This window comes from Agelaius tricolor, unplaced genomic scaffold, assembly GCF_023055355.1.
Source record: "Agelaius tricolor isolate 1412-34295 unplaced genomic scaffold, bAgeTri1.0.p SCAF_6, whole genome shotgun sequence".
Classification (NCBI taxonomy): Eukaryota; Metazoa; Chordata; class Aves; order Passeriformes; family Icteridae; genus Agelaius; species Agelaius tricolor.
In genome coordinates, this window is record NW_027269266.1 from 7,341,447 (window position 1) to 7,366,758 (window position 25,312).

Here is a 25,312-nt window from a genome sequence, read left to right on the forward strand (position 1 = left end):
ACAGCACAGCTCACAGGCACAGGCAGTAAACAAGTAGAAATAAATCAGTCTGTTCCCCCATAAAATTGCTGCCACTTGAGTTGCAGTATCTCACACACTGATACTGTAGATAATTCGGTTCCATCTTGATTATGACCTGCATTAACACCCAAAGCAATAAAATCCTTCACATTCTCATTTTACTGAAGCCAAAGGACAAACCTTCTGCAGTGACATATGGCTCTGCTCCTCTGCAAGTATGTTAGACTGCTTACAAAATCTCCTTGTCTAGCAAAGGATAATGCTTTTTAAAATAAATTACCGGCATTAATTTGTATTTTCCACCAAGAAAACCTCACATATCATCATAATCGTCTATCTATACAGATATATGAGTTTCTCACATTGTTTGCACTTTTTTTCTCCTTTAATGGGGTGATTTTGGACTATGTCATTGATTATATAGCTGTAACATGCAATTTTTTCCAGCACAAGATTCAGCTTGGGGCTCTCAGACTGCAGAGCAATTCCTGCATAGTTCAAACAACATTAAGAACAGTCTAGGGGACATGAATTGAGATGAGACCAAGTTTTGCAGAACTTTGAAAACAAGAGATATTTCATAGCTGATTACTTAAGTGCAACTTTCAGCCTCAGAGGATTTGGTATTACACACAGATTTTTTTTTTCTTTAAATCCAAAAGCTTTCTCTGTAGTGTGTGTATTGATACACTGTTGCATAAACTTTGGGATACATACTTGGATTAAAGACTCTCCTGCTTTTTTCCAGGCTGCATAAATTCCTCTCCATACCCCTGCAAGATGACCAGCTGCTACAGGGAGAGCAGAGATTATTCTAGATCTCTGTTCTAGGAGCAAGAACTGACACTTCCACCTCTGTGAGGCAGACAGAGACACAAAACCATGGTTCCCAACATCCTGCAGGAAATATCTATAAAGGGCTCCTTGTAGGATTTCTTTGTGGCCAGGGACCATATTTTATTTTTGTGTGATGAGAAAGTTTTTCTCTGCTTGAAGAAGCAGGCTCAGATTAAAAAATTAGGCAAGAAAAGGTGAGAATAAAACTAATTATGGCTCCACTGGTTTGTCCATCTAAAAACTATACTTCTGAAAATAGCTGATTTCAGATGAAGAAAATTCTGTTTATTCATTGTTTTTAATAAAACATCTTCTACCTGTGCCAACAACTTTTAAATAGCAACCAGGATGTGAACTGCATGACATACAGGAGTGGATTTTGTTTAGCAAATGCTTAATGTCACTGTCATGGTTCCTAAGAAGGCAGCTTGCAGTGGCACTGAAATTTGCAATTAGTGCAGCTTAATTAACAAATGCCCATTTCCCCTTTACATCTACTGTGGAGACACTCAAAAAGGGAAATATTTATTCCTGTGCTACTGTACATGAATGAAATGCGTGATGAAAACCGCTTTAGGCCTAGAATTTTGAACTACCATTTCCTTTGGTCTATGATGATCTAATGAAGTCATTCTCCCCATAACTGGGGAGAAATCATAAGGTTTTATTTGAGCCAGCTGATCTGCATCATTTGTGGGAATCTTGTCTAAGCAAAGCAGGAAGGAACCACAACATTAACTTCACAAGCCATTGCAGCCCATAATTGAAATAAAATAATAATAATAAATGGTAATGGGGAAAAAAAAAAAAGAACAAAATCAAGAGAATGGAGAATGAAACCCAGGAAAGACCAATGATGAAAATGGAAACACTCTCCCACCACCAAGCAACTGATGTCCAGGCAGTCCCTGAGCAGCAGCTCCCAGGTTATGACACTGTGGGGAGTGGGACATGCCTGGGTCCCCTCCCAGCCTCCTCCCTGTGGGATTGTATGAGGAGCAGAAGAGGCCTTGATACTGTGCAAGCCCTGCTCACCAGCACTGAGAACATCCCTGAATTACCAACACTGATTCCAGCACAGATCCAGCACAGCCCCATACCAGCTACTGGGATGAAATTTAACTCCAGCCCAGCCCAAGCCAACACAGTATGGCCTCTCAGAATACAAGAATTAGTTACTGTGTTGGCAAAGAGATGCTTGGGGATAGAAAAAGAATTCTTTCTGTTAGACTGATTCTTCCCACAGATTTTTTGGGAGGAAACAGCACTTTTTAAGCCCCAACTTTCTTGCCTTCTAAAATATGCCATGAACCTCTATGCCAGTCATAACTTATTTTCAATTACCATGCCAACAAAATACATTGAGACAAGTAAATCTTTCTTGGCATCATATGTGAAGGGTAATATTTCACAGAACAACAAAATCATTTTAATCAATGATCTTATTTCTGGGAGAGGAACAACCAAAATTTTGGGGCTAGTATAAATCTCTTGAGATATTTGAAATAAGGCCCAGAGAGAAGGCCTGACTTCTAATTGGGAATGCAGTGGATCCAGAGACATGAATTGGGCACTAACTGCCTGATTACCATCTTAGTGAACATGCATTGATAATTTGTACTGCAACATTAAGCACATCCATCAAGTCTTCACCACTCAGAAAAACAGTGGTGAAAGAGGGATCCTTTTCTGCCCAAACTTCTTTCAGAGCTCTCCATTGCTTGAGTTATGATAATTTCTGCCTCAGCTGTTTGGGTGGGGAGCTCTAACAGCAGAAGCAGAAAAACAATGGAGGAAAGAAATCTTAGACAACTTCAAATATTTGTAAAAAAAACACTGTGGGGAAGTTTGACATATAAAGTTAGATTTACCATAACAAAATTGAAATTAATAAAAAAGAATTGAGACATGGAATAGGACTCATATTTCTTAACTGTATATTGATCCATTTTTGTCCAACTAGTATTCACAGAAATTTTAAGGGAAAAAAAATAAGTGAAAGAGTTTAACATTCAAATATTTCTAAAGCAATCATTCACCAAACACATCAATCAAGATTACAGGTAAAAGTTGAGAGGAAACTTTTCTAACAGGTACTGTCAGTGAAAGAACAGTTTGTTCCATTAAATTACTCAGCTTAAACCATCACCACAACTCCACTAACATGAAGACAAGTTGTCAGCAGAGTAGGAAGTCTTAATTGTTGTAGAAATCTAGTAAATCCACACATCTCTAACTTGGAAGTGAAACAACATCCTAGAAAGAGATTAAATCAGAAGACTAACAGGAGATTTATAATTTGGAAAGTTTGGGGGATATTTTAAGTCACAGTAAACAAGAAGCTGTCAAGTTTCTACCTAAAACTTGAAAATTAATTAAAATATAAAAACAGAAATATTACCACTTGGAAAACCACTCCTCATCCAAAGAAAACAAATTGGTTTAATTTTGGAAATACTAAAGCCATTTAAACTGTTTCCACTGTGACTGGCTATTGGAGATTGCTATCTTTAAGTGTTCAATAAACTATGAAACTATTAGCAGTCTTGCCATCCAAAAATCCATTCATCAAGTTGTCCCCCAATACCTTTCCTATCTTAACCTCACAGAAATAGAGATGCAACAGCATAATGTGGAGTAAAAAAAGAGGACTACAGGACAAACAGGACAAAGACAAAAATCTGAAGGAAGGTCTCATTAGTTTTCAACTCCCCCCAATTTATTTTTCCCCACCAGTAGAATATAGCTTCTGGTTGGGTAATACACCTCTTTCTCATCTACTCTAGAGTTTATGATAGAGAAAACATCAATTGCAGCTCAATAACAGACAAAGAACAAAAAATATACATTTTTGCCATTGAAAAATTGCACAGTGTGCAGCTGTTGACAATCACACTTGTCCTGTTACTTGCAGGAAAAAAAAAAACTATGACACAACCTTATCTCTGGAAGACTCAGTGAGATAATGCAGTCAAAAGTCTGAATACAATCTTAAGAGAGTTAACATGAAATAGAATAAATTAGGTACACATTTTAAACCTTATCATAATATTGCAAACTCATTACTAACACAAATGATTAGTGCATTACATTAAAATCATTTTCCATTGTACCTTGAAGAGTTACGATTCCAAACATGAAATGTTGTATTCCCTTACTCAGCCTCAACATCCACTGCAGTTACCAGCCTTAAATCACACTGATCCTACCACAGGGCACCAGAGGAACACGCTGACACAGCAGCAAAAGCCACCTAATATTCTCAACTTGTGCAGAGCACCAGCCAAAGCTATTTCAGTAAAGACCAAATTACAATAAATAGTTTAGGACCATAAAATATATTTATTGCTCTGTCTACCTCTAGAGCAACTTTTGTTGCTGTTGCCATGGGGTTGAAGGGAATGAAGGAAAACTCTGTTTAAATTAAAGACTTGGAATGTCATAAAATGCAAGATGACTTTTCATTAACAGGTCTTTACCTGTTAGTCAACAGCACCATAATTAGTTCACTTTCAGATTGTTCTTGTTTAGTGAATGAGGACATAACAATAAAAGCCTCTCAGAGTTCTTTATTACAAAGTGTTTGTTTTAAACACTAGAATAAAGAGAGGATATATTTTCTCATCCCCTTTGGAAGAATCAATCCAAATCAGGAACTCTAAAAGTACACAACCTGGGGAAAAAAACTTCTACATTATTTATTTTAATTAAAAAAAAAAGTTGACCCTCTTTAGTACATCTATTCAAAACAATCATGGTAATTAAAAGGTATTTTTGTTTTTTATACATTTATGGTTTCCATGTGCATAAAATTCCACCTCCTTTAGAATATTATAAAGTAATACCTTCTTCCTTGGCTTCTTACTTGACAAAATGGATGCCAATAGTTACTGCATATATTTTTCACACACAAACTGTCTTGAGACAAAACAAATTCCTACTTCATGCAGACTCATCACTTTTGCTCTGCTGTAGTGGATACACTTTGATGTGAACCATGTATTAAAGTTTTCCACTCATTTCTCCCATAGTCTCAGAGAAGCTACTTAGCCAGGACCACAACATCCTCCCCCTGAAAACCATGAATATTTTTTTCCTATTATGTTTACTGTCTAAAGGCAGGTTGAGAGTCAAAAGACTATTATTGCTTGTCAAATGCTGTGAAGTCAGAAACAAAATGATGTTCACTAAATGATTACTGTAATACAACAGCAGTCAGGTGATGCAGAATTTGTGCAGCAAAAAGGGGGAAGAATTTTAAAAGAACACTTGAAGAAAAAAAGACAGAAAAACAGGAAAAAAAATAAAAGGGATCTTCTGCATAGAAAAGCTTGTTATTGTGAAGAATCATTCAAAAGAATGTTATTCAGAATATACCTAAGGAATCTACAGCTTTGCCTCCTACACACATAAGAGAATGCAGAATGAATAATCATTCATTAATGTCCTTGCAAAACTGGTAAATTTGGAAATTTGATTCATGACCTCATGTCTTCAGCTTATGTGCTATAAGACAGGATTACTGAAGTTTTCAAAAAGAAAGAGAGAAGCAGCATGAATATTTTAATAAGCACAATTTTCCCAAGCAGGGGATGTGTTCAAAGTTTTCTAGCCTTTCTTCTTTTAGACACTCCTATCAATGCCTCAGTTAAATACCAAAGTACCTCAGTAATTAAACTGATTGAGCCAACTAACCACTGCTGCACTGAGACTGTAGTCACTGATATTTAGGGGGACAAAGAAAAACACCTTCTGAAAGAGAATAGATGGAGCCCAAAATAAGCAAATAGCTGTTAAGCAGTTCATTTTTGGAATGACGTATTTTTTAATCAATTGGAATGCTAAGTAGAAGGTATCCTTTAACACCAGGAGAAAAGGTCCTGCCTCACTCAAATCTGGAGCTGCCCAATAATCACAATATGGTTGTGTAGCCATCACTGCAAACTCATTTCACATATCTTTTCTTTTTACAGTTTATATCACTACCTTTTGTTCATTAAAAAAATTATGCTTTTTCTTTGTTGGTGGTGTTTTGGTTTGTTTTCCTCTCAGTAACAGTGAAGAGTTAAAGAAAAAACTGTTATTCTGGTTTTTTGAAAAGCTGTAACCAAACATCTTAATCATCATAAAGCAAACCACGCTCGTGAATGTCCCTTGACACAAGAAGAGGACAAACTATGATGGATTTAGAGCAGAGGCACTCTGCTGCAGTGTCCCTCCAACCAGGATTCATTTGCTTTCCACCTCATTGCCAGAACATTATCCCTTGGTGTTCTCTTCTTCTCTCCAGACCACACTGTCCTTTTCAGGACCTCATGTTTCATCATTCATCAGGCTCAAACCTTACTGAGACTCCCTAATGCCTTTATCAAACAGGCTGTACTTCTCCATGACCTCTCAAATGTTAAAATACTTTTTTAGTGTAATACAGCATCTCTACAAACTACTACAAGCTATGTAGTTTACCCAAAAGGTCCACCACACAATAAGATACATGATAAAAACCATATCTCTAGTACAACAAATATATGTTCATGGAATATTTAGCATGCTAGTTCAGCATACATGGTCAGTTACTCCAAATTGTATATATAATGTCTACATCTCCAAAAAACTGCAGAAAAATAAGATTTGGTTGTATTTTTTTTAATTAAAACATCTTCTAAGGCTGAATACTGCATAGCACCTCAAATATTTCAGGGAGAAATACTGAATATAAACAAGAAAAATAAAAGGTAACTCCAAAAATTTCAGAATTTTAATCCTACCTAATATCAGACCATTACATTAGATTTTAGAGATTCATCCATCTTATCACCACAAATGCATAATTTTGAATAGAGAGATACCAGATCACTATGGTTATTCTCCAGTGATGTCAAACCTTCCACCACACACATCCTACCTCCCCCCAGTCAGTAGTGGGGGAGGTAGAATCTTATCAAAATTCTTGAATTGAACACCAAAATGCCCCCAAAATCACACTGCTTAAACCATTTTCTTACAATGCTTGCCCTGGTTCTGTGAAAGCCAAGAAAATGCATTACACCACAAGTTACAACACTAAGATAGACCTAAAGCTCCCTTGTGACAGCACAGCAGAATTCTTGCCTGAGCTCTGAGCAAAAGCAGGTCTGTCCACATGAAATAGCACTGTGCAGCACTCAGCAGCTCCAAAACTTATTTACTAGGACAGGACATGGGAATATAAAGCATTACCAATGGCTGCTGGGAGATTTATGGCTGCCTCTGACCCCTGGTGCTGAGCAGCACACTGCCAGTGAAGTCTCAGCAATGCTTTTCTGCCCTGCAGGAGCTGCACCTTGAGATTCTCCACAAAAAGAACCCCCCACAAAGAAGTTTTTACAGACAGTTGGGGCAGTGGATAACCACAGTTCCATTACCATGCTAAACATCTTTTCCTAAGAGGAGTAACTTCACCTTTGATCACTACTCCAGCTCTAAAGCCAGTTGTGCTGGGCATTTCTGTCCCAGCATCACACAGGCAGCTGTTTTAGCACCACATTGAAACAAGACACAAACACACAGTTTGGAAGATAGATGGGGCTTTTTTCAATCAGGAAAAAAAATCCCACCACACTGTTTCAAAGTAAAGGAAATGAAGTCACCACTGCACTGACATTTTAACCTTAAGACTTAAATGTTAATTTTTCACCTCCAGTACCTCAAATAGCTCAGGGAAAGTGAGAGCTAACACACAAGAGAACACAGGCTAATGGGAAATTGGGAGTCTTCCTCCCAAACCATCTCCATTTCATGTAGTTGCTCCTATTACACAACTGTCACACAACCTGATGAAGAACAAGTGTGAGGAACAAAAAAATTGAGCCAATTTCAATCCTGGTGTTTATTTCCACAAACTTGTTTCAAAAGGTACGTGCATTTCCTTAAAAATTATAAAGAATTCCTAATAACTGAGACACCATCTTCACATCCACAGATTCTCAGGAATATTTAGGTGTTAACTCACCCTTGATTTCAGTTGAATGAAGTGTGTAAATACTTCTGAAGATGTGGATTTTCAGAACACCATTATACAATGGCAGATTTTAAGCTTTACTTCTTGAGTACCACACAAGATTGTGACTTCTTCTGACATTACTTATTCAAAGCATATTTCAAAAAATTAAGTGTCAGACAAAAAAAAAGTCCCATTATTTCCTTGAACTGGTACAGCAGAACCACTGGAAGTAAATCCTAATATTTAAATAATTGGTCAGGTATTTACAGCAACAAAACATCCATGTGCAAACATCCACACACACTCATTTACTTCAGAATTCAGGTAAGAAATTACATCAGGTGGTATTTGAACTTCAGCAATTTGTGAAGAATCCCCACATCCTTGAAAAGCACATAAATTCTCTACAGACAATACAGCAAGTGCATGCAGAGGTACCACTTAGTGTTACTCCTCAGAAGACTGAATTTAGTTAGAATAAGTACTGATGCTCACTGAAAGGGCTCAGAAAGCTTAGGCCCAGATTTATAGTGTCATTTGACAAAAATTCAATAGCTTTTGGAGAGCAGTGCCTTGCCAACACAGATGTTGCCGCAGACATCTGTTAGCTCAACAATGCCGAGGTGCCTCTCCCTCTGCAATCCCACCCTACCAGGCAATGGTCTGGAAAACCTCAAAGCAGAACACATTAAGTTCAAGAAACCATTTCAGGGATCCTGACTTCTCTCCCTTATCATCTGTAGCACATGTTTACTGTTTATGGCTCATCACCAGCACACGCAATCACTTACACTCCAAATGTTCAAGGAGCTCTGTAGCTGAGGAAGAAAATGCATTAATATTCTGAACTACCTGCAGAGACCCAGGCTTGGAAAGGTTCACGATTTTGTACTGCAATGCCTGGGTGCCTCTGCCACACCGTGCTAACATAATTCCCTCCTAACAAGTGCAGCTTGCATACATAAAGCAATATTGATTCAGCTGTGCAGAGCTGTATGCCCAGCCTTTCAGAAGCACAGCTTCTCCAAACACTGCTGCAGACATCAGAGCTGTCTTGCGAGGAGAGGGGAGGTGTTTGTCAGCCAGGCTTGGCTGAACGACGCACTCTGCGCCAACCACTGCATTTAATTAACTTCCCTTGCTTGGCCTCACAGAGATGCTTTCTGCTATCTGATCTTGTCTGCATGAACCCCATTCTGATTTCATGCAGGAAGGAGGATTGCAGCCACAGCCTCTTGCGTAAATAAAACTGCCCTGACTTGTAAAGGATCTGTTGATAGGAGCAAAGATATCATGGTAGCCATGCCCGCATAAAGCGCAGCACAAAACTGCTTCCTGAAGCAAAATATCTGGAGATTAAAGCTAAAGGAAAGAATGGCACCCTTCTAAATGAGCAGCTCAAACATTTAATAAAGAGAGGACATAAGGGATGGTTATTTTGAAATGAACACTTATCTGTACCACATGGTGTCTTTCCCAGTGGCACTGCTAGAATTCAATAGCACAATTTCATGAGAAAGAATAAGAACTTGTCTTTGTTTTGCTGTTCACAGGAGCCAGTTTGTTTAAACCTTCCAACAAGGAAGGTAAACAAGCTGATGTTTTACATGAACTGCTTTATCTGTCACTTAAAATGCAAAACAAAACATGACATATTCCTGCTTATCCAGCTGTACTAAATTTAGTATATAAATACAAGGACTGTTCAAGGGTAAGCAAAGGATTTCTGTCTCAGAGATCATCTAAAAATTCTTCCTTGATGCTTTTTTCTTTCCTTTTTATACAAACACATTCTAGGCAGAGCTGTTAAGGAAAAAATACTCACAGGCAAACTCTTTTGCTTGAACTTCTAACCCAGACAGCAAAGTGTATGTGAAGGTGTGAAAGCCATATCCTCCTTTACCCACAGCTGTGTCACTACACATACCATCACTGCAAATACTATTCCTCATATTATTATTTTCCTTCTAGATATTTTCTTTAATTTCAATGTTATTTCCTTCCTGTTGTATCTGTAACAGCTTTTCAGAATTTATTTGGGGGGCAAGCATTTCCAAGCTTGCAGTATGCCAGGTTACTTTCTATCAGAGTCTGCAGCTCACAGGCATATTCACCTTTCCCATCACCCTTTTTAGCTGCAGGCTTTCAAGCTTCAACCATTTTAGATGGGTGAAAACATCAGTTCCTCCAGCTCTAAGAAAGAAGCGATGATGTACCAGAAGATAAATAAATGACATCTAAGTCACTTTACCTCTCAAAGTTCTGGCTTTGCAAAAAAAGAAGTCCAGGAAAACTAACTCAGTCTTTTTGCCTGACTGATCCTTATGTCATTAAAATTAACGTGAAACAATATGTTCCTTCTTAACCACTTGATGAGTCAGTGCAGCTCAGAAAACTGATAAAAGGTTTGTGGAAATAAATTAATATTGCATGAATGCTGCTGGAGCTATTAAACAAGCCTAAGCAAGAACCCATCACTGAAGCCAAAAGAGACCTTTATATGATGAGAGAAAGTGGCAGAAAAGTCAACAATCATTATTACAGCAGGTCCTTTGCCCTGCAAAAATGGCACATGACCTAAACAGATGTAAGCAGCCCTTATCTCTGACATAAACAGTTATGCTTCTTATCTCAGATCTCACCTTTCTATTACATTGCTTTTAACAATACAAAACCCATTCTTTTAACACCTTTTTTTTTTCCTTAATGGAAAGGAAAATTTATCAAAATATTTCAGTAAAAATATCTCTTCAGAAGAAATGAGAAGGGAAGAAGAGTAGGGGTTTTTTAAGCTATGAAATAGCTCAGTTATTGGTATTTTGGTTATGCTTTCACAAGTGATGCATGAAATACCCTTGAAATCTACAGCTGATTACAGATGTGAGACTGCAAAATCTGTGAATTATGTCTTCAGTAGGCAAACCTAGCTTTATTTCTGCAAATGTGGTCAGTTTTCTCTGCCTCTGCTGGAGGCAGAGAAAAAGATCAGAATTATCAGCCTTCCTGCAGGAGTCAGAAGCAGATCTGCAGATTACATGCTACCAAAAATCAGCTGCTGTTTCTTACCCACTTTCACACTGTACTTCAGAAATACCCACTTGTGTGACAAGAAGGGAGGCAAACCTTTTCAAAGTAAGCTCTGCTTCTGAGCACAGTGACCTCCACAAACTTCAGTTCCTGAGCTCTCAACCCAGCAAAGCGCTCAAATTTTAATATATCAGGATTCCTGAAAAATTCCAGAGGTACAGGTGAACCAGCAGCACTCTTGGCAGGAAAAAATGTGAAGGATTGCTCAGAAGCAAGAGGCCAACTTCCTTTCTGCTACATATAAAAAAAAATCTGGTCATTTTTTAGTACTTCAACGTACAATCTCCCAAAGATCCTGTTTATTTTCTCAGGAATGGTTCATCTTCACTTGCATCAAGGAGAGCATTGAAAATACACTCTAAATAACATTTGCCCAGCAGGACAAAAAAAATGAAATATTTTACAGTTACCTTAGACACTTTGACAGAATCCCCGCAAGTATTTTTTAAAACAAGATCAGACATTAGAAAATATAATTGATCATCTGTCTTACTCATTACTGACATTTCTTTAAGTTATTTATGCCAAAACATGAGCAGTTCTACAGAAAAGGTCCCTTCAAATTCAAAGATACAACTTCCATAATTTAATTCTGCATGGCAAAGAGTGTCATATGGACATTTGACAAACTGCCTCTTCATTTAAGAAAACAAGCAGAGCAAGAAGTTAGGAAGTTACATTTTTAGGAACAGCAAAGTCTTCAATAGAGAGATCCCCTAAAGTACAGAAATTTCTATCATCTGTTGCATAAATTCCCCACTATGCCTTGTCTGCTGCATATAACAGTTGCCTATGATTAAACCTGATTAAAGCTGCTTGCACTGGGGAAGACTCCAGCCTAGGCACTGGAAAATACTGATAGTCACCAAAATTCAACCTGTACAAATCTGTCACTGCCCTTCCTGGTGTCATGGGAATTATCTATACAAAAGTCTTATAAATCTGCATTAGTCTGATGTTAAACAGTACTGGAAATTTAATCTCATTTCATCCTAAATGTTCATTAGCTAAACCTTATTAATATCTTAATTTATTAATAGACCCATATTATTGTTTCTGAGTTTGATGGAAAACAAAGCTTCTTTATAATATGATGTCAAAAACAATTTCATATACAATACTTAATTTAAATATTAACCCCCCCATTACAGATATACATATTGCCATGTATTTCTATGTCAAATGACACTATGAACACTACTCCCTTCCTCCTTTCACCAAAAATACATATTTTATAACAGTTATTGCTTCAAACACCTCTCTCAAAACATGCTCTGTCTTTCATTGTGAATTAAATTGTTTCATATAGCACATTTCCAACCTTCAACTATTATTAGAAAACATCTTTTGTACTATTCCATTAGCCTCATTCATATGTTATGTTGTCTTTTTGGACTCACTGAAAATAAATTATGCAGGACAGTAGAAGAAAGCTCTTCCTGCATAATTCAAGTAAAATCATAGAAAAAGGAAGCAGCATAATCAACTGCAGTGTTCCTTTGAGACTCTTTCTTATTATATAAAATAACAATCTTTTGAAGAAGAGGAGACTGATAATTACTCAACATCATCCTCTAAAAAGAGGAACAATCCAAAGGTAACAAAACAGTTATTTTCACCTTTATTAAGACAAATTAAATGTTAGCATATTTCAGTGTGCTAAATTAAATTAAAATCTATTTCACATAATAGTAAATGGATTTGCTCAGGGTTGAGAGAACTTTTTTTTTCTTTTTTTAATCTATTAAATTTTTCATAAATGCTGACCAGAATAGTCATACCTGGTACTTTCATTTTTCCCCTCCTTCTCACTCACATATGAATTTGGTCTACTGAATCAAACATACAGCAATTACAGGGTGGGGGACAGACCAAGCAGCAAGCAAAACCTGGAAGACTTACCATTAACACAGACTTCAAAAGACTTGCAAAGGTCATCCTCAAACAGGCAGCCTAAAAACACAAAAGAAAGGTAAAAATTAACACAGGTTTCAAACGGTGGATAATTAGTGCATATTGAAGACCTGTTAATGCTCTGAAAAAGTCAGACATATGGTTGGCCTTGGGAGTTTAAACTGGGCAGTAGAGGAAGTCCAGAACAGGTCTGATTAGACAGCACATCTTACTAACTGGCTAGGTCCAGAATAACCTTTGCAGTTTTCCTCCCCTCATTTCTCCACTGAAGGTTCAGGCTTTTTCCATGCATATCTCTCATTAAGTCATTTGAGGGACTTGATGTTCTCTTAATTTTGAGCACATTATTATCCCATAGCACAGTAATGCTGCAGTACACTGCAAGAATATACACCAAGAAACCAAGAGCATCCTGACAATGTGGCCACAGCAATAAGACAAGCCTATAAATCAGCCTATAAATTGCTCAGATGAAGCTTGGGTTTAGTAACTGCAACCACTGATCATGCCTAAGACTTCAGAAGTGCTAACTCCTTGGAGAAAGGCTTCCAAATTAACCAACACCCTAATACCTCACAGACAGCTGACAAATCAGTATAGGTCCATGAAAAATTTCCTTGGATTTTTTTGATTTAAAATAGGAAATTTGATCCCATAGCTGCTTGATGAGCCCCTAACAGCACAAGCTCCACTCTTCACCCTAGAAACATCATCCAGGCTGGCAATCCCAGCTCTTTCGCTCGTACACATCTGCGTGGATAAAGTATTTTGTTACCTTGTCACAAAACTGTTCTGTTCCCTTGCTGTCACCCAACCAGGCATTGGGACAATAGTGATTCTTGCCTTTATCCTCAACCAAAATGAGTCCTGCTGATAGTTGTGAAGGTAGCAGGGAAGAGGGCAAGATGTGCCTCTGCTGTGGTCACTCCACAGTGGGGCACAGGGACAAGGATCGGGTCCAAAGGCACAGTGAAATGTCCTGCTACTGCTAAGGCCACTCCCTTTGTTTACCTCACCAGAAGTTTCTCTATTTTCTGACAAAGCTAAAGGGCTAGGACTGGAGCAAATCTGAGGAATGAAGCCCTGTGTTGGACACAAACACTGCCCTTAAGAGCACATTTTCACAATTAAGCCTTTTCATTTTCCTGGAAAACATCTTATTTACAAATGGCCACATGGAGTTATATTAAGCAATATTGAACTTTTCCACATCCCTTGCATCAAGAAACCAGCCAGGAACTACACCAAATCCAAATAAATGAGCAAATCCTCTCTCCCCAGCCATGCCTATCTCCATGAAAGCCCAAAGTACAGCACCTCTAATCACCAGGGAGTCCGGTGGATTATGTAAGATGTCCTTAGAAAAAGAACTGAAAGGCTCAGAACCCTCTGACCATGAATTACCTGGCTCCTAATCCTGCTAAAAGAAAAGTTTTGGTGAGATAGAGTGACTTAGGAATTTCTGAAAAGCCTTTCAGCAGATAACTGTATTAGCACATCATTAAGCCTGAACTAATATGCTATGTGTCTCAACAGGATTTAGCAGCACATGCTAGGTCTGAGCCCAGTTATGTGAATATGTTGGAGAACCAACAGAGTCCTTCACAACCATCCTACACCTGTCTGCAAAGACCACATGCACATAACCTTACACAGATTTACAATATGCACACGAATAAAAGAGTTCTCTCATCCTTTTACCCATGCCCTGGGGTACACTGTGGTTTGTAACATTCTTGAGATGTGGATGACTTTGCTCCAGACAAGTCTGCTGTAAGAACCATTTGACCTGAAACAGTGTCTGGAAACTCACTGAAGATACCTGACTGCAGCCCTGCTACCAACCCAGCCAAGCAGGAGGATGCCTGAGCTGTACATTGACTCATAAAGGGCATCAGACAAGAACAATGAGAGGCAGTGACCAAAACACATCCACACAGAGCTCACAGAACAAGAGTCTAATTAAAGAATAACAATGCTCACTTTAGAAAGGCATTCTTGCAGAAAGAAAAAAAAAAATAAAGACTTCAAGCACCAATATAAACTAGACTTGGAAATGTATACTTCAGTGTTTCTGTTCCCAAAAATCTGAAGTTAACGCTTCTAAAAAAAAAAGTTTTATGGCTAGGAAAAATCAGTATTCCTTTTTTTCCCTGATAGAAATTAAAAAAAAAAAATAATTAAAACCAGAGATCTGAAATATCTGTGTCCAGCAAAATGCTGCTGAATTTGTCCTGTGATGGAGGGAAGACAGGCAGTTTTGTAGTTATTTCCCATCCTGCAGTGCTGTGGAGCCAAAAGGTGTCAGAGGAGAAGCTGCAGCCAGGAATATTTCTAGTGGAGTAGCAAGTTAAAACAGTGACAGGTTCACCTGACTCTACTGATTTGAAGCACGTGGGAGCTGGGATTACAACCACCTGCTGTCTGTAGCCACCTGCCAGAGACAGGCCATCCTATAATAATACACTGAGATGCTCAGAAGCAGAAAAATACAGATACAAAATGAACAAAACAAGCCTGCTTAGGTACAAAGAAATCAACACTCATGCTACTTCTATATGGAACTCTGATTTTGCTTTATTGACTAATAAATTTTCCAGGAAAAGCACAAAAGAAAACTGCCATTATCATGTTTTAGTTTCTCTTTTAATAACCGTTGTTTATTTCATGCTCACTGCAGCAAGGAATCTGATGCAATCAGACTTGTAAATCCATGTCTTGGAGAGCAAACTAGAAAAGTCAATGCATGGTAAACTACATCCATGTAGGATTACTCTAAAATAGACAAGGACCTCCAAAATGCCTTGAAAAAATATTTTGTTTCAAGTTCTTTATTGCTAGAGTTGATTGTTATGCATATTTCACTCAACCAGTCAATATGCTAATTTAGCTACTAATTTATCTCCTGCTATTTGCTGGAACACTAAGAAGTACCATATTTCATTTTAAATACCATCTACCCACTATTAGTAATGGTGGTAATAAGTCAGCTCTGAAGAGTGAAGTGGTATCATCTCCAAAATAGATTTAGTTCAGTTCATGCCTTATGGGAGTAAAATCACATTGCATTTTTTATCAAAAATATCTCCCTACCACAAAAAATCTCCCAGTACACATAAAGTGTTGATACACTACTTTAAAACACCTAACCTAAAGCCCCAATCTCACTTCACACAGCAGCCCTGAAATAACAAAGTCTCCACATAATTATCCAGCAGACATTGCCTTGTTAAATGAAGAATTTAAAGAGTTTTCTCACCTAACCTGCATTCTTTATTAACACTTGCATGGTTTCCACATCTCAGTAGTGACAAATCAGGTTACTATTCTGTATATAATGTATACTACAATACATTTTCATAGTGCATTATTAAATAGCCACAAAAAGACATTCCACAGGGCCTTGCAAATTCTTCTGCCTCCCTTTCCTCCCCCTCTATATCTCCAGTGCTGTTTCTCAGAAAGGCAGCAAAACATAATCACAAAATACTGCTGCGAGTACAGGACCTAAAAGTTTCTTTTTTTCAACTTATTCTTCTCATGAGACACTAATAAAACTACCTCCTTCTCTTCATCATACAGCAGTTCTGCTTTGCAAAAGAAAAAAAATAGGAAAGTTTAAATTGCACTGGAACATATTGTTTGTTTTGACTTACACAAGGAGCCTCTGAAGGTTAGGACAGTCAATGCAGCAGATGAAGTCACTTGAACTTCATCTAGAAAAAACTGTAAAAATTCTCTTATAAGGAAAATATTTTTTTATAAACTGACATTGACTGATGATTCAAATAGATTATATTATGTTTATTTCTCTGTCCTTTCCCCCATTAACCAACTCATGATGATCCTAAACTAAACACCTCTCCCAAGAATGCCATCAATCCTGTAAGCATTTTTCTAAATTAAAATTTAAAAGTAGGTCATAGATAAACTCCCTGTTTATCAAAAATTGTCTTATAATCATCAAAACAAAAAGCCAAATAACAGGCAAAACCAGCTACATTTCTTCTGAAACTGGGAAAATACAAACCTTTTAAGTCTTTTGTGTTATTGAAGGATCTCTACCTTTTCCTTTCACTCTCTTACTACAACTTTTATGGAAGCACTTGATGTCTCCTCACATCTGCAGCCCTTAACAACCCCTGGCCCATCACAACTTCAGCCAGTATATGTTCCCTTAATCAAAATATGCCAGCAGTCTAACATTTTCATAGTCCAGCATGAAAGTGCACCCCACGTTTACCCGTTTATTTCACATTTGGCTGCAAGATGTGGTCAGGAGACCTTGCAGGGTGAGCTCATCACTGCTGGTGAGGGTAACAAACAAGGAAACACTGGGGCAGGCCAAAGTCTCCTTGGGTCTTGAGCCCCAGCTGTGGAGGACTCTAAATAGTGAGTCACATTACTTTCCTATAGTAGGATTAATAAATATGGTCCAATAATTACATTTTAGACGTGCTTAATTCACACAACTGTGATAGCTTTAACTGAAAAAAACCAAGATGATGCCCAACAATAATAAATTATAATCTGAACACATTGGTAAGAAAAATTAAACAAGGTTTCTTGCAGAAAACTGAGGGGAGAAGTCATCTGTTAGAGAGAGAAATATTCTGCTCACTAATAGAGGTGAGAGATAAATTTGTTCAGTCTGCTAAAGCTGTGATCTATTCAACACATCCTCATCTGTCTGCCATACATGTGTGCTTAACAAGTCTAGAATTACCCAAAATTGCAAGAATGTCTGGGGAAAATGAACATCAGGCTGATCACAGGCTCTAAGCAAATTTCATCCCAGTTTCCTAAACCCTGGGGTTACACAGGTATTTCCACACGCAACGTTAAGTATATACTCATCACTCAAAACTTACCAATTGCCTGTGAAAAATCAACTGATTAACTGCCTTCCTTACTTTAGATTCATTATGGCATTCACTATGATAAAAAAAACAGGATATTCCTTGGCCCTACCTTTTAAATTTTCGTTCTTATCTCCTTTGCTCTTTTTCTTCTGTTCCAAACTCCTCCATTTTCTTCCTGAGAAGTGTTTCTTTTTTTAACTCCTCCTCTCCAAGAAAACACCAGAATGCAGCTGACCCTCCCAAACACGTGCATGCCATTCCCAGGCACTGCCCCCACTACACTGAGCCCTCTCCCTTCACTCCTGCAGGTGAGCAGCTCTGTCACCAGATCAGTGTTGGTTGCTGGCAATTTCTGGCCATCCAGTCCATCCATGGCCACAGGTGCCCTCTGTTGTAAAATGAGGGTGCCCTGACAAAGGAAGGAAAATGATGCATCTGACTCCATGTTCTCAGAAGGCTAATTTATTACTTTATTATACTATATTATATTAAAGAATAATATACTATACTAAAGAATACAGAAAGGATATTTACTGAATGCTAAAAAGATAATAATGAAAACTTGTGACTCTTTCCAGAGTCTCGGCACAGCTTGGCCCAAATTGGCCAAAGAGTCCAAACAACTCACACCAGAATCCAATGAAACAATCACCTGTGGGTAAACAATCTCCAAACACAATTCCAGACAGGCACAACACAGGAGAAGCAAATGAGATAAGAATTGTTTTCCTTTTCTCTGAGGCCTCTCAGCTTCCCAGGAGAAAAATCCTGGGCAAAGGAATTTTTTCACAGAATGTGAATGCCACAGAGCCCTCCACTTCCCTTCCAGCACATTCAACCATTCCCCAGTTCTCTCCCTTCCAGTGTGTGACTGGGAGAGAGCTAAGAGACAGGAAGTAAAAGAAGGGCAGGATTTGCTCTGTCTTGCTACCTCAATTCAGAGCTCTTCAGAGCAGGCATGGGTTCAGTTACATTCTGGTGTCTCCTCAGGTTCTCAGGATATCCAGAATGTTCTACACTGAAAAAGAGATTTTATCAAGCCCTCCGAGCCTGTGGTGGTTTATCAACGACTGCTTAGATAATAGTAAAGTGATGAAAGAACAGTAAATCAATGTGGTCAAGAATAATATTAAAGTGGCACATAATACTAAAGGGGTTCTTTCTCCCAAGAGGGAAAGTGAGAAAAATATTGTCAGCATAAAATATACTGAGCTTTGATCTTCTTTCTTCACTCCACCTTTTATGAGTTTAATATGTGCCTGATATTTTTGTAATACTGCAAACTCTTGAGAGAAGGGTTTTTTCCTTTCTTTTTTAATTATGTGCATATACAAAGCTGCATACAAAGGAGCACTCATCCCTGGTGAAGAACCCAGGCTTTACTCTAATCCAAATTAACAGTCATAAAGATGACAAAAGAAATCCCTGCAGTGGTTAATTGCAGGACTGTGCAATCTTTTACATGAAAAGTTTCCAAAGTAAAGTAAGCAAGATTTCCCATAAGTGTTACCATATGGTGCTAACACTTCCTCATCTCAGATTTACCCCTTCTTTCAATCATTTTTCATACACACTGATTTGTATATTGAAATATGACTCTAGCCAGAATAATTCATCATGGAATAGAGTTTTCATTCATTTAGGAAAAATTTCAGTACTAAACTTATAACCAAGACTTGCCTCTGAAGCCTCAATGACATTACATAGCAGAACTTGAGTTACATTCTTTATATCACTTGCCCTTCAACATGTATGGATTGGTGCATGAAATAGGCAACATAGTACAGACATGTTGTGGTGTTTATTATTGTTGTTATTATTTCTCACTATGTAAATCTGTACTTTGTCCTTTCTGCCTTTAGAAGAAAAAATTAGATCTTTTCCTTTGCACGTAAGTAGTCTGAGCATGTTCACCACTAAGGAGAGGAATTGCTTTGTAGTGAGACTACTATTCGCTTATCTGATTACTAATGCCATGATTACAATGATGTAGGGCTTTTTCTGGGGAGCACTGAGAAAAGGTCACTACTAAGAATAATTGAAGATGTGAGCAGTAATAACGGGTCATGAAGAAAAGAGACACTGAAAGTCCATCACTAAGAAACCTTTAGAACAGCATTTGCATTTGCCCAGGGCTCAGAAAGTAGATAATTTACCATTTGATGAACCATTTTGTCATTTTTTCACAGTAAACATTAAAAGAACTTGCATTATCTCTTCTGAAAAATTACAATTCTCTCACTGCTACATTGTCTAACTCTGTTTCTTTAGACCACCATTCACTCAAAGGAAAATGGGGAGCACAGATAGAATCTGCCAAACAAGTAGCTCCACTGATACTTAATTATACTGAACACTATTTATATTGTACAAAAAGGGGATGAATCAATTCTTGTAGAATAAATAGAAAATAATTTTAAAACATTACCTCTTACAATCATGACTGAAATCTTTTACCATTGTGACAGAAGGGGTCAAATGTGATTTACTTGAGTAACACAGCCCCAAACAAAAGATTTTTGCCATTTTGGTGTCCTATATTGGGGAAAAAATAGCATCTTTACAATACAAAATGTAGGATCTGTTCCTTCAAAATTAACAATTGTTAATTGGAGTACTCACAAACTGTAGACATGATGTCATGAAGGTGAGAGCAGGCCTTCAGTAACTGCAATTAAACACCTTCTGATCACCAGTTGCTAAAATTAAATTTATTTCTGGGCAGGAGCTAAAATCACCCAACACCCACTGAAATCCCAACTGCAACTAAGCAAAACTTTCTTTTGTGCCTGGCAGAGATTCTGAAAGCTGAACACCATTGAGACTAAATTCCATTTCACTGTTTAAATACATCAACAAGCAGCCTGATTTTTTTTTACCTGTCATTGTCTGTACAACATCCTTGCCCACAAAAATCTGCTGGCAGTAAAACCTTCTGGTATTATCCACAGCCAAAAGGTATAATGCTGAAGCTTACATTCAGCAGAGTGTGACATTACCAGCACTGCCTTCCTCAATACCATTGCACACAAGCCAGCAAGCATTGCACTGCAGAGGCCTCTGTGATATTTATTCAGTGAAAGAACTGCTGCCATCATTAGATCTATCAACCTCATTTTGCCCATCACTAACTGCCAGTCTATTCCAGCATACTTGTTTTACAAAATTGCAGTACAGGAGTGAATTCTAAATCCTAATTAAAACAATTCTAGATGTCTTCCACAGTGAGAGTTAAGACAAGCTGGGTCAAAGAAGTAATGAACCATTAGCTAGAGGGAACAGGAACTCTGTCTGGGGGTTATGTGCTTTGGAAGATAACTCTTTCGGGAAAAATATCCAAAACACTTACATGGTTAAGAAACTTATGTCCCATTCTCTGACAGTACTCAATCTTTAAGAGCTGGATCCAGTGACAGGGGTTTTTGGGTTTTTTTAAATTGTTCTTTAAAGTTATGTCTTCTGTTTTGGGAAAGCTCCCATTATTTCCATAATCAAAGGAAGGAAAGAGACATGTTTCTCATTTCCCTCTAACAAGTGCCAAATTTTTCTTTTCATTATTTGTCAGACATTCTTAATGAGTATCTTCTTGGTGCTTAAAAAAACATAACCAGAATTTACAGCAATTCTCATCCACTTATATTGCCTCTAAAACTAAGCAATTACCCAATATTTATATTGGGTAATATTCCACTCCCAACAATATCTTAAGCAGACTTCAAAGGCAGAAGTCATTTTTTTGCAGAGGCCCTCTCTGCTATTATTGGCTTTTATGTTCTTTTTTACTTAGAAAACAGTACAGCATCTTTCAACCAAAGATGCCTGTACCAAGAGCTGCAGTATGACCAAGTGCCTGTCACATAGGATCCCCTCTATTTTCCTTTCTCAGACTTTTTAAAAATCCCTCTCCTTTTTCCTTCATCTCTATTTCACAGTTAATTTAAGCTGGGTTACAATTTTTAGGTTAAAATTACAATGTGGACTTGGTGAAAACAACTTGGAAGGAAAAAAGAAATACATAATTCCAACAAGTCTGAAGTGCAAGGGGCTAGTTCAGAGTCATTTATTGCAGGGAAGTAATTCTAATATGGACAACAGCACCCATGGATGTGGGAGCTACTCTTACAGAAGAGCTCCAAAAAAGGAAGGCAGGACCCAAACACTGGTCTAAATCTGTCTATTTCTCTGTATCCATATGGAGGTCTGATAGATGTTGAAAACAGTAAAAATTGCTGTTTGGAAAAACAGCTTCATGCCTTTATCATGCATTTCTGAATCACATTATAACGTTAATTTAAAGTGTTGAAATCACCTGTGTTCATCTAATGGAAGAGACACTATTATATACACTTGGTAATTTCTTTAATAAAGAGTTTAAACAGTCCAGAGTAATCCACATTAATTATTCATGTACTGGAGAAACATAATGAAAGTCAATGAAGAAAGTCATAGTCTCTTGGAGTTCTTGAGGGAAAAATAATAATATTAGGTAAAATTCAATGGACTGTGACATCAAGATTTATCTCTACAATTTGCCCTGGGAATTTGAATTGCGAATGAAGCTGCAGCCTCCTCTAGGATGGAACAGAGTTAAGAAAAACAGGTCACACGGGGATATTGGTAGCACATCAAAGTTACCAGTTCTTATTAAGATGCCCAAAACTCCCTTTCCACAGGAAAAAAGAAAATCATAAAATTGTTTATCTACTAGGTATTTTTTAAAAGCTACCAAGAACTCAGCTGTCCCTATAGATACAAATTATGTCTTGACAAACAACCACGTGCAGCACCTTGTGGCTTTGTTCAAGTCCTGTTGGGCTGTTGGGTTTGAAACCCCTACATGGGCATCACAATGACAAGGGACAGAATTAGGACAATGCTTTGCTATGCTGATAAAGAATTAAATCTATTCTGTATTGATTCAAAACCCATTGCAGACAGATGTTTAAATTTATCACAGAGTTAAATGATCTGCTTCTACTTACTTTTGTGAAATTACACCTATTTGAAAGAACTGAGAGTGAATGGTCTTGATTTTGACCAGTAATTGAGCTCTAATTACTCCTGACTCACCCTGATGTTTCTGAGGCTGGCAGTAGAGCCAGCTGTCCTAGAATACATCCTGCTGTTGTGTCTGTGAAGCAGCTCTGCCTACTCTGTGAGACCAGTGAGATCTATTTTTCCCTAGGCTAGTTGTTGAGAGGCAGCCACAATAATGACACACATCAGAGATGTAGTTAAGAAAAAGCCTAATGATTAAAGCAATTTGGGGAGGAAGCCAAGAAAATTAGAGATGATTCTGAAATATGACAAATAGTGTTCATGCTGAGTAACACCAGAATTCATCTTCTGTTTCCTTCCTAAAAAGTACACAAAAGACTATTTTTCTCTGTCTGGAAAAAAAGAAAAAGACCATTAGAAGACTAAACCTCTCAGATTCTAGAAGTTCATCTGTTGCACTCCTTTAACCACCAAGGAGAAACTGCACTTCAGCAAATCCATTTATGAAGGAAAAAAATCTGAAGGCTGGATGCTGTCAGGAGTTTATATGGGAGCTTTTCTCTATTAAGAGTAGACAAAAGCCTTTGCTATACTGCAGCCATAGAGACACCAGCTCTCATTAACTTAGCTTCCAATGCCTGTTGATTTTGATGGAATTCAAGTATCTGAGCAGGGAATTAGGGTCCAAATGCCTTTTTTTTCCTTCTCTTTCAGTTTTTTTTTTTTGTCTTTGCTGTTTTTCCTTTGTTAACTTTAATTCCATATTACAGATTTCTCTGTGCTCATTCCCTACCCTCTCCTGGATATTCTTTGCTACTGAGAGTTACCAGGTAGAAGGCACATAATGGAAAAGAGAAAGGAATGGGGAATTTCACATCTCTTTTCACCAATCAGGAACTTCCTCCCAGCTTCCTCCACTGCTCCACCAAGCTGCTCTGAGCTCCAGAGCTGGTTCTGTCTGCTGAATCCAGCCTCTCCCTAGTAACAATAATTAGCCTGGATCATACACAATGAAAAAAAATGAAACCTATTAATTCATAAAGGAATTACCAACATTTACTTCAGAGGGGTTTTTTTTTTTTTTGTTCGGATTTTTTGTTTGTTTGGTTTTGGTTTTTTTGTTTTGTTCTGGTTTTCTTTTTTCCCCTGTATGGAAACATAGAGAATCAAGGGGGTTGAGGAAACTTAGAAAATTGGAAACAGTAAAAGGTACAAATTCAGAAGAAAATACTTGAGGGAGAACAGAGGTAATAGTGAACTCTTCACTGTGCAACAACTGAAGAAGAAAAACCTACAAGAAAAGAGAGGAAATGGGAGAAAATAAGAGGGTCTGAGAAAAGAAGTGCAGGAGAATAATCTCCACAGAAATGTCTGTAATGCATGATGTGTTAAAAGTGATAAAAAGTCCAAGGTGCAGAGATAAGCCAGAGGCAGAGATAAGAACAGCCCTGCATTTCCCTGCTAGCATCCTACACTGACTTTCCAGGACTCTGTCTTGGGATTTCTGAGAATTTACAAGAAAGGGACTCTCTCATTTCTTGGAGGCATCCTGAGAACAGAAGTTGTTTTACAATAATCCCATTGATAGTTTTGCAAGTTGATTCCAAAGATTCATTAATTAAAGACTTGATTTTGTTTTTTCCTCAAAAAAATTCTTGATGTTAATATTTCATGAAGTTCCACACATGAGTCTTCAGTCTGCAGTTGACCAGCATTTGCATAATTCTCTGAGACATGATATTCAGTAAGGTTTAGAATCAGTCTGGCACCTCATATGGGAGCCCTCTTAAAAATTCTTAAATTATTCTAATGAACCAGTATTATTCAAAAAAATATTTTGTCTTCCTTCAGGATTTGAATTCCAGCCAAAACATTAAAACTTATGTTGAAAACTATACTTGGAGACTTTCTATTTGATGAATATATTACAAATCTAATTTTACATTGTTCCTGAATCCAATACTCTACAGAAAACAAGAATTAATGTGTATGCAATGCTTTCTACATCAATGCAGTGCTTACAAAATACCCTAATTAGAAGACCTTAGAAAAACAAACACCAAAAAAAGCAATAAATAAATCACCCTAAAAATCCAAAGCTTTGTAACCTTTACTCTCTATTCTACAATCTATACATCGTGCAGCAGAAGTAAAGGCACAAGAATATCAAAATTATGCCCAGATGAGTAAATGATTTTTTTTTTTCTAATGAGCAACCTCATTTGAAGCATTCTTTCAAACCAACATGGGACTGTGACAAGAATGCCTGAAAGACCTGAAATTGTTTCATTAATGGTATGTCAAAGAAACCAAAATGTGAAGTGTTACCACACACTACTTTGTACAAGGAACAAGTACTCATCTACTTCTCTTCACTGAGCTTTGTTAAAAATAAAACTTAACTATCAGATGCACATCAAGCACTGGCCTGTTTTGAGAAGGTGGCTTCAGTTTCCTGCAGGCAGTTGGAGAGTATCAGTCAAGGACCAGAACAAGAATCTCTGTATTTACAGTTCTCTGCCTTTTGTACAACTTCCTCAAACATTTTTACAGAGGGTACATGGGGGGGGAATAGTGCTCATGGAATATTTTTTAGGATTTTTACAGCAAA

General features: G+C 37.6%; 1 protein-coding gene across 1 annotated transcript in view; it reads right to left on the minus strand.

The window, feature by feature from the left end:
• Positions 1 to 25,312, minus strand: part of PTPRN2 (protein tyrosine phosphatase receptor type N2) — a 635,322-nt gene that overhangs the window by 555,695 nt on the left and 54,315 nt on the right. The window contains exon 2 of the mRNA XM_071428608.1: positions 12,830 to 12,880. Coding sequence (XP_071284709.1) covers positions 12,830 to 12,880 — 51 coding nt within the window. The remainder of the gene's footprint in view (positions 1 to 12,829; positions 12,881 to 25,312) is intronic.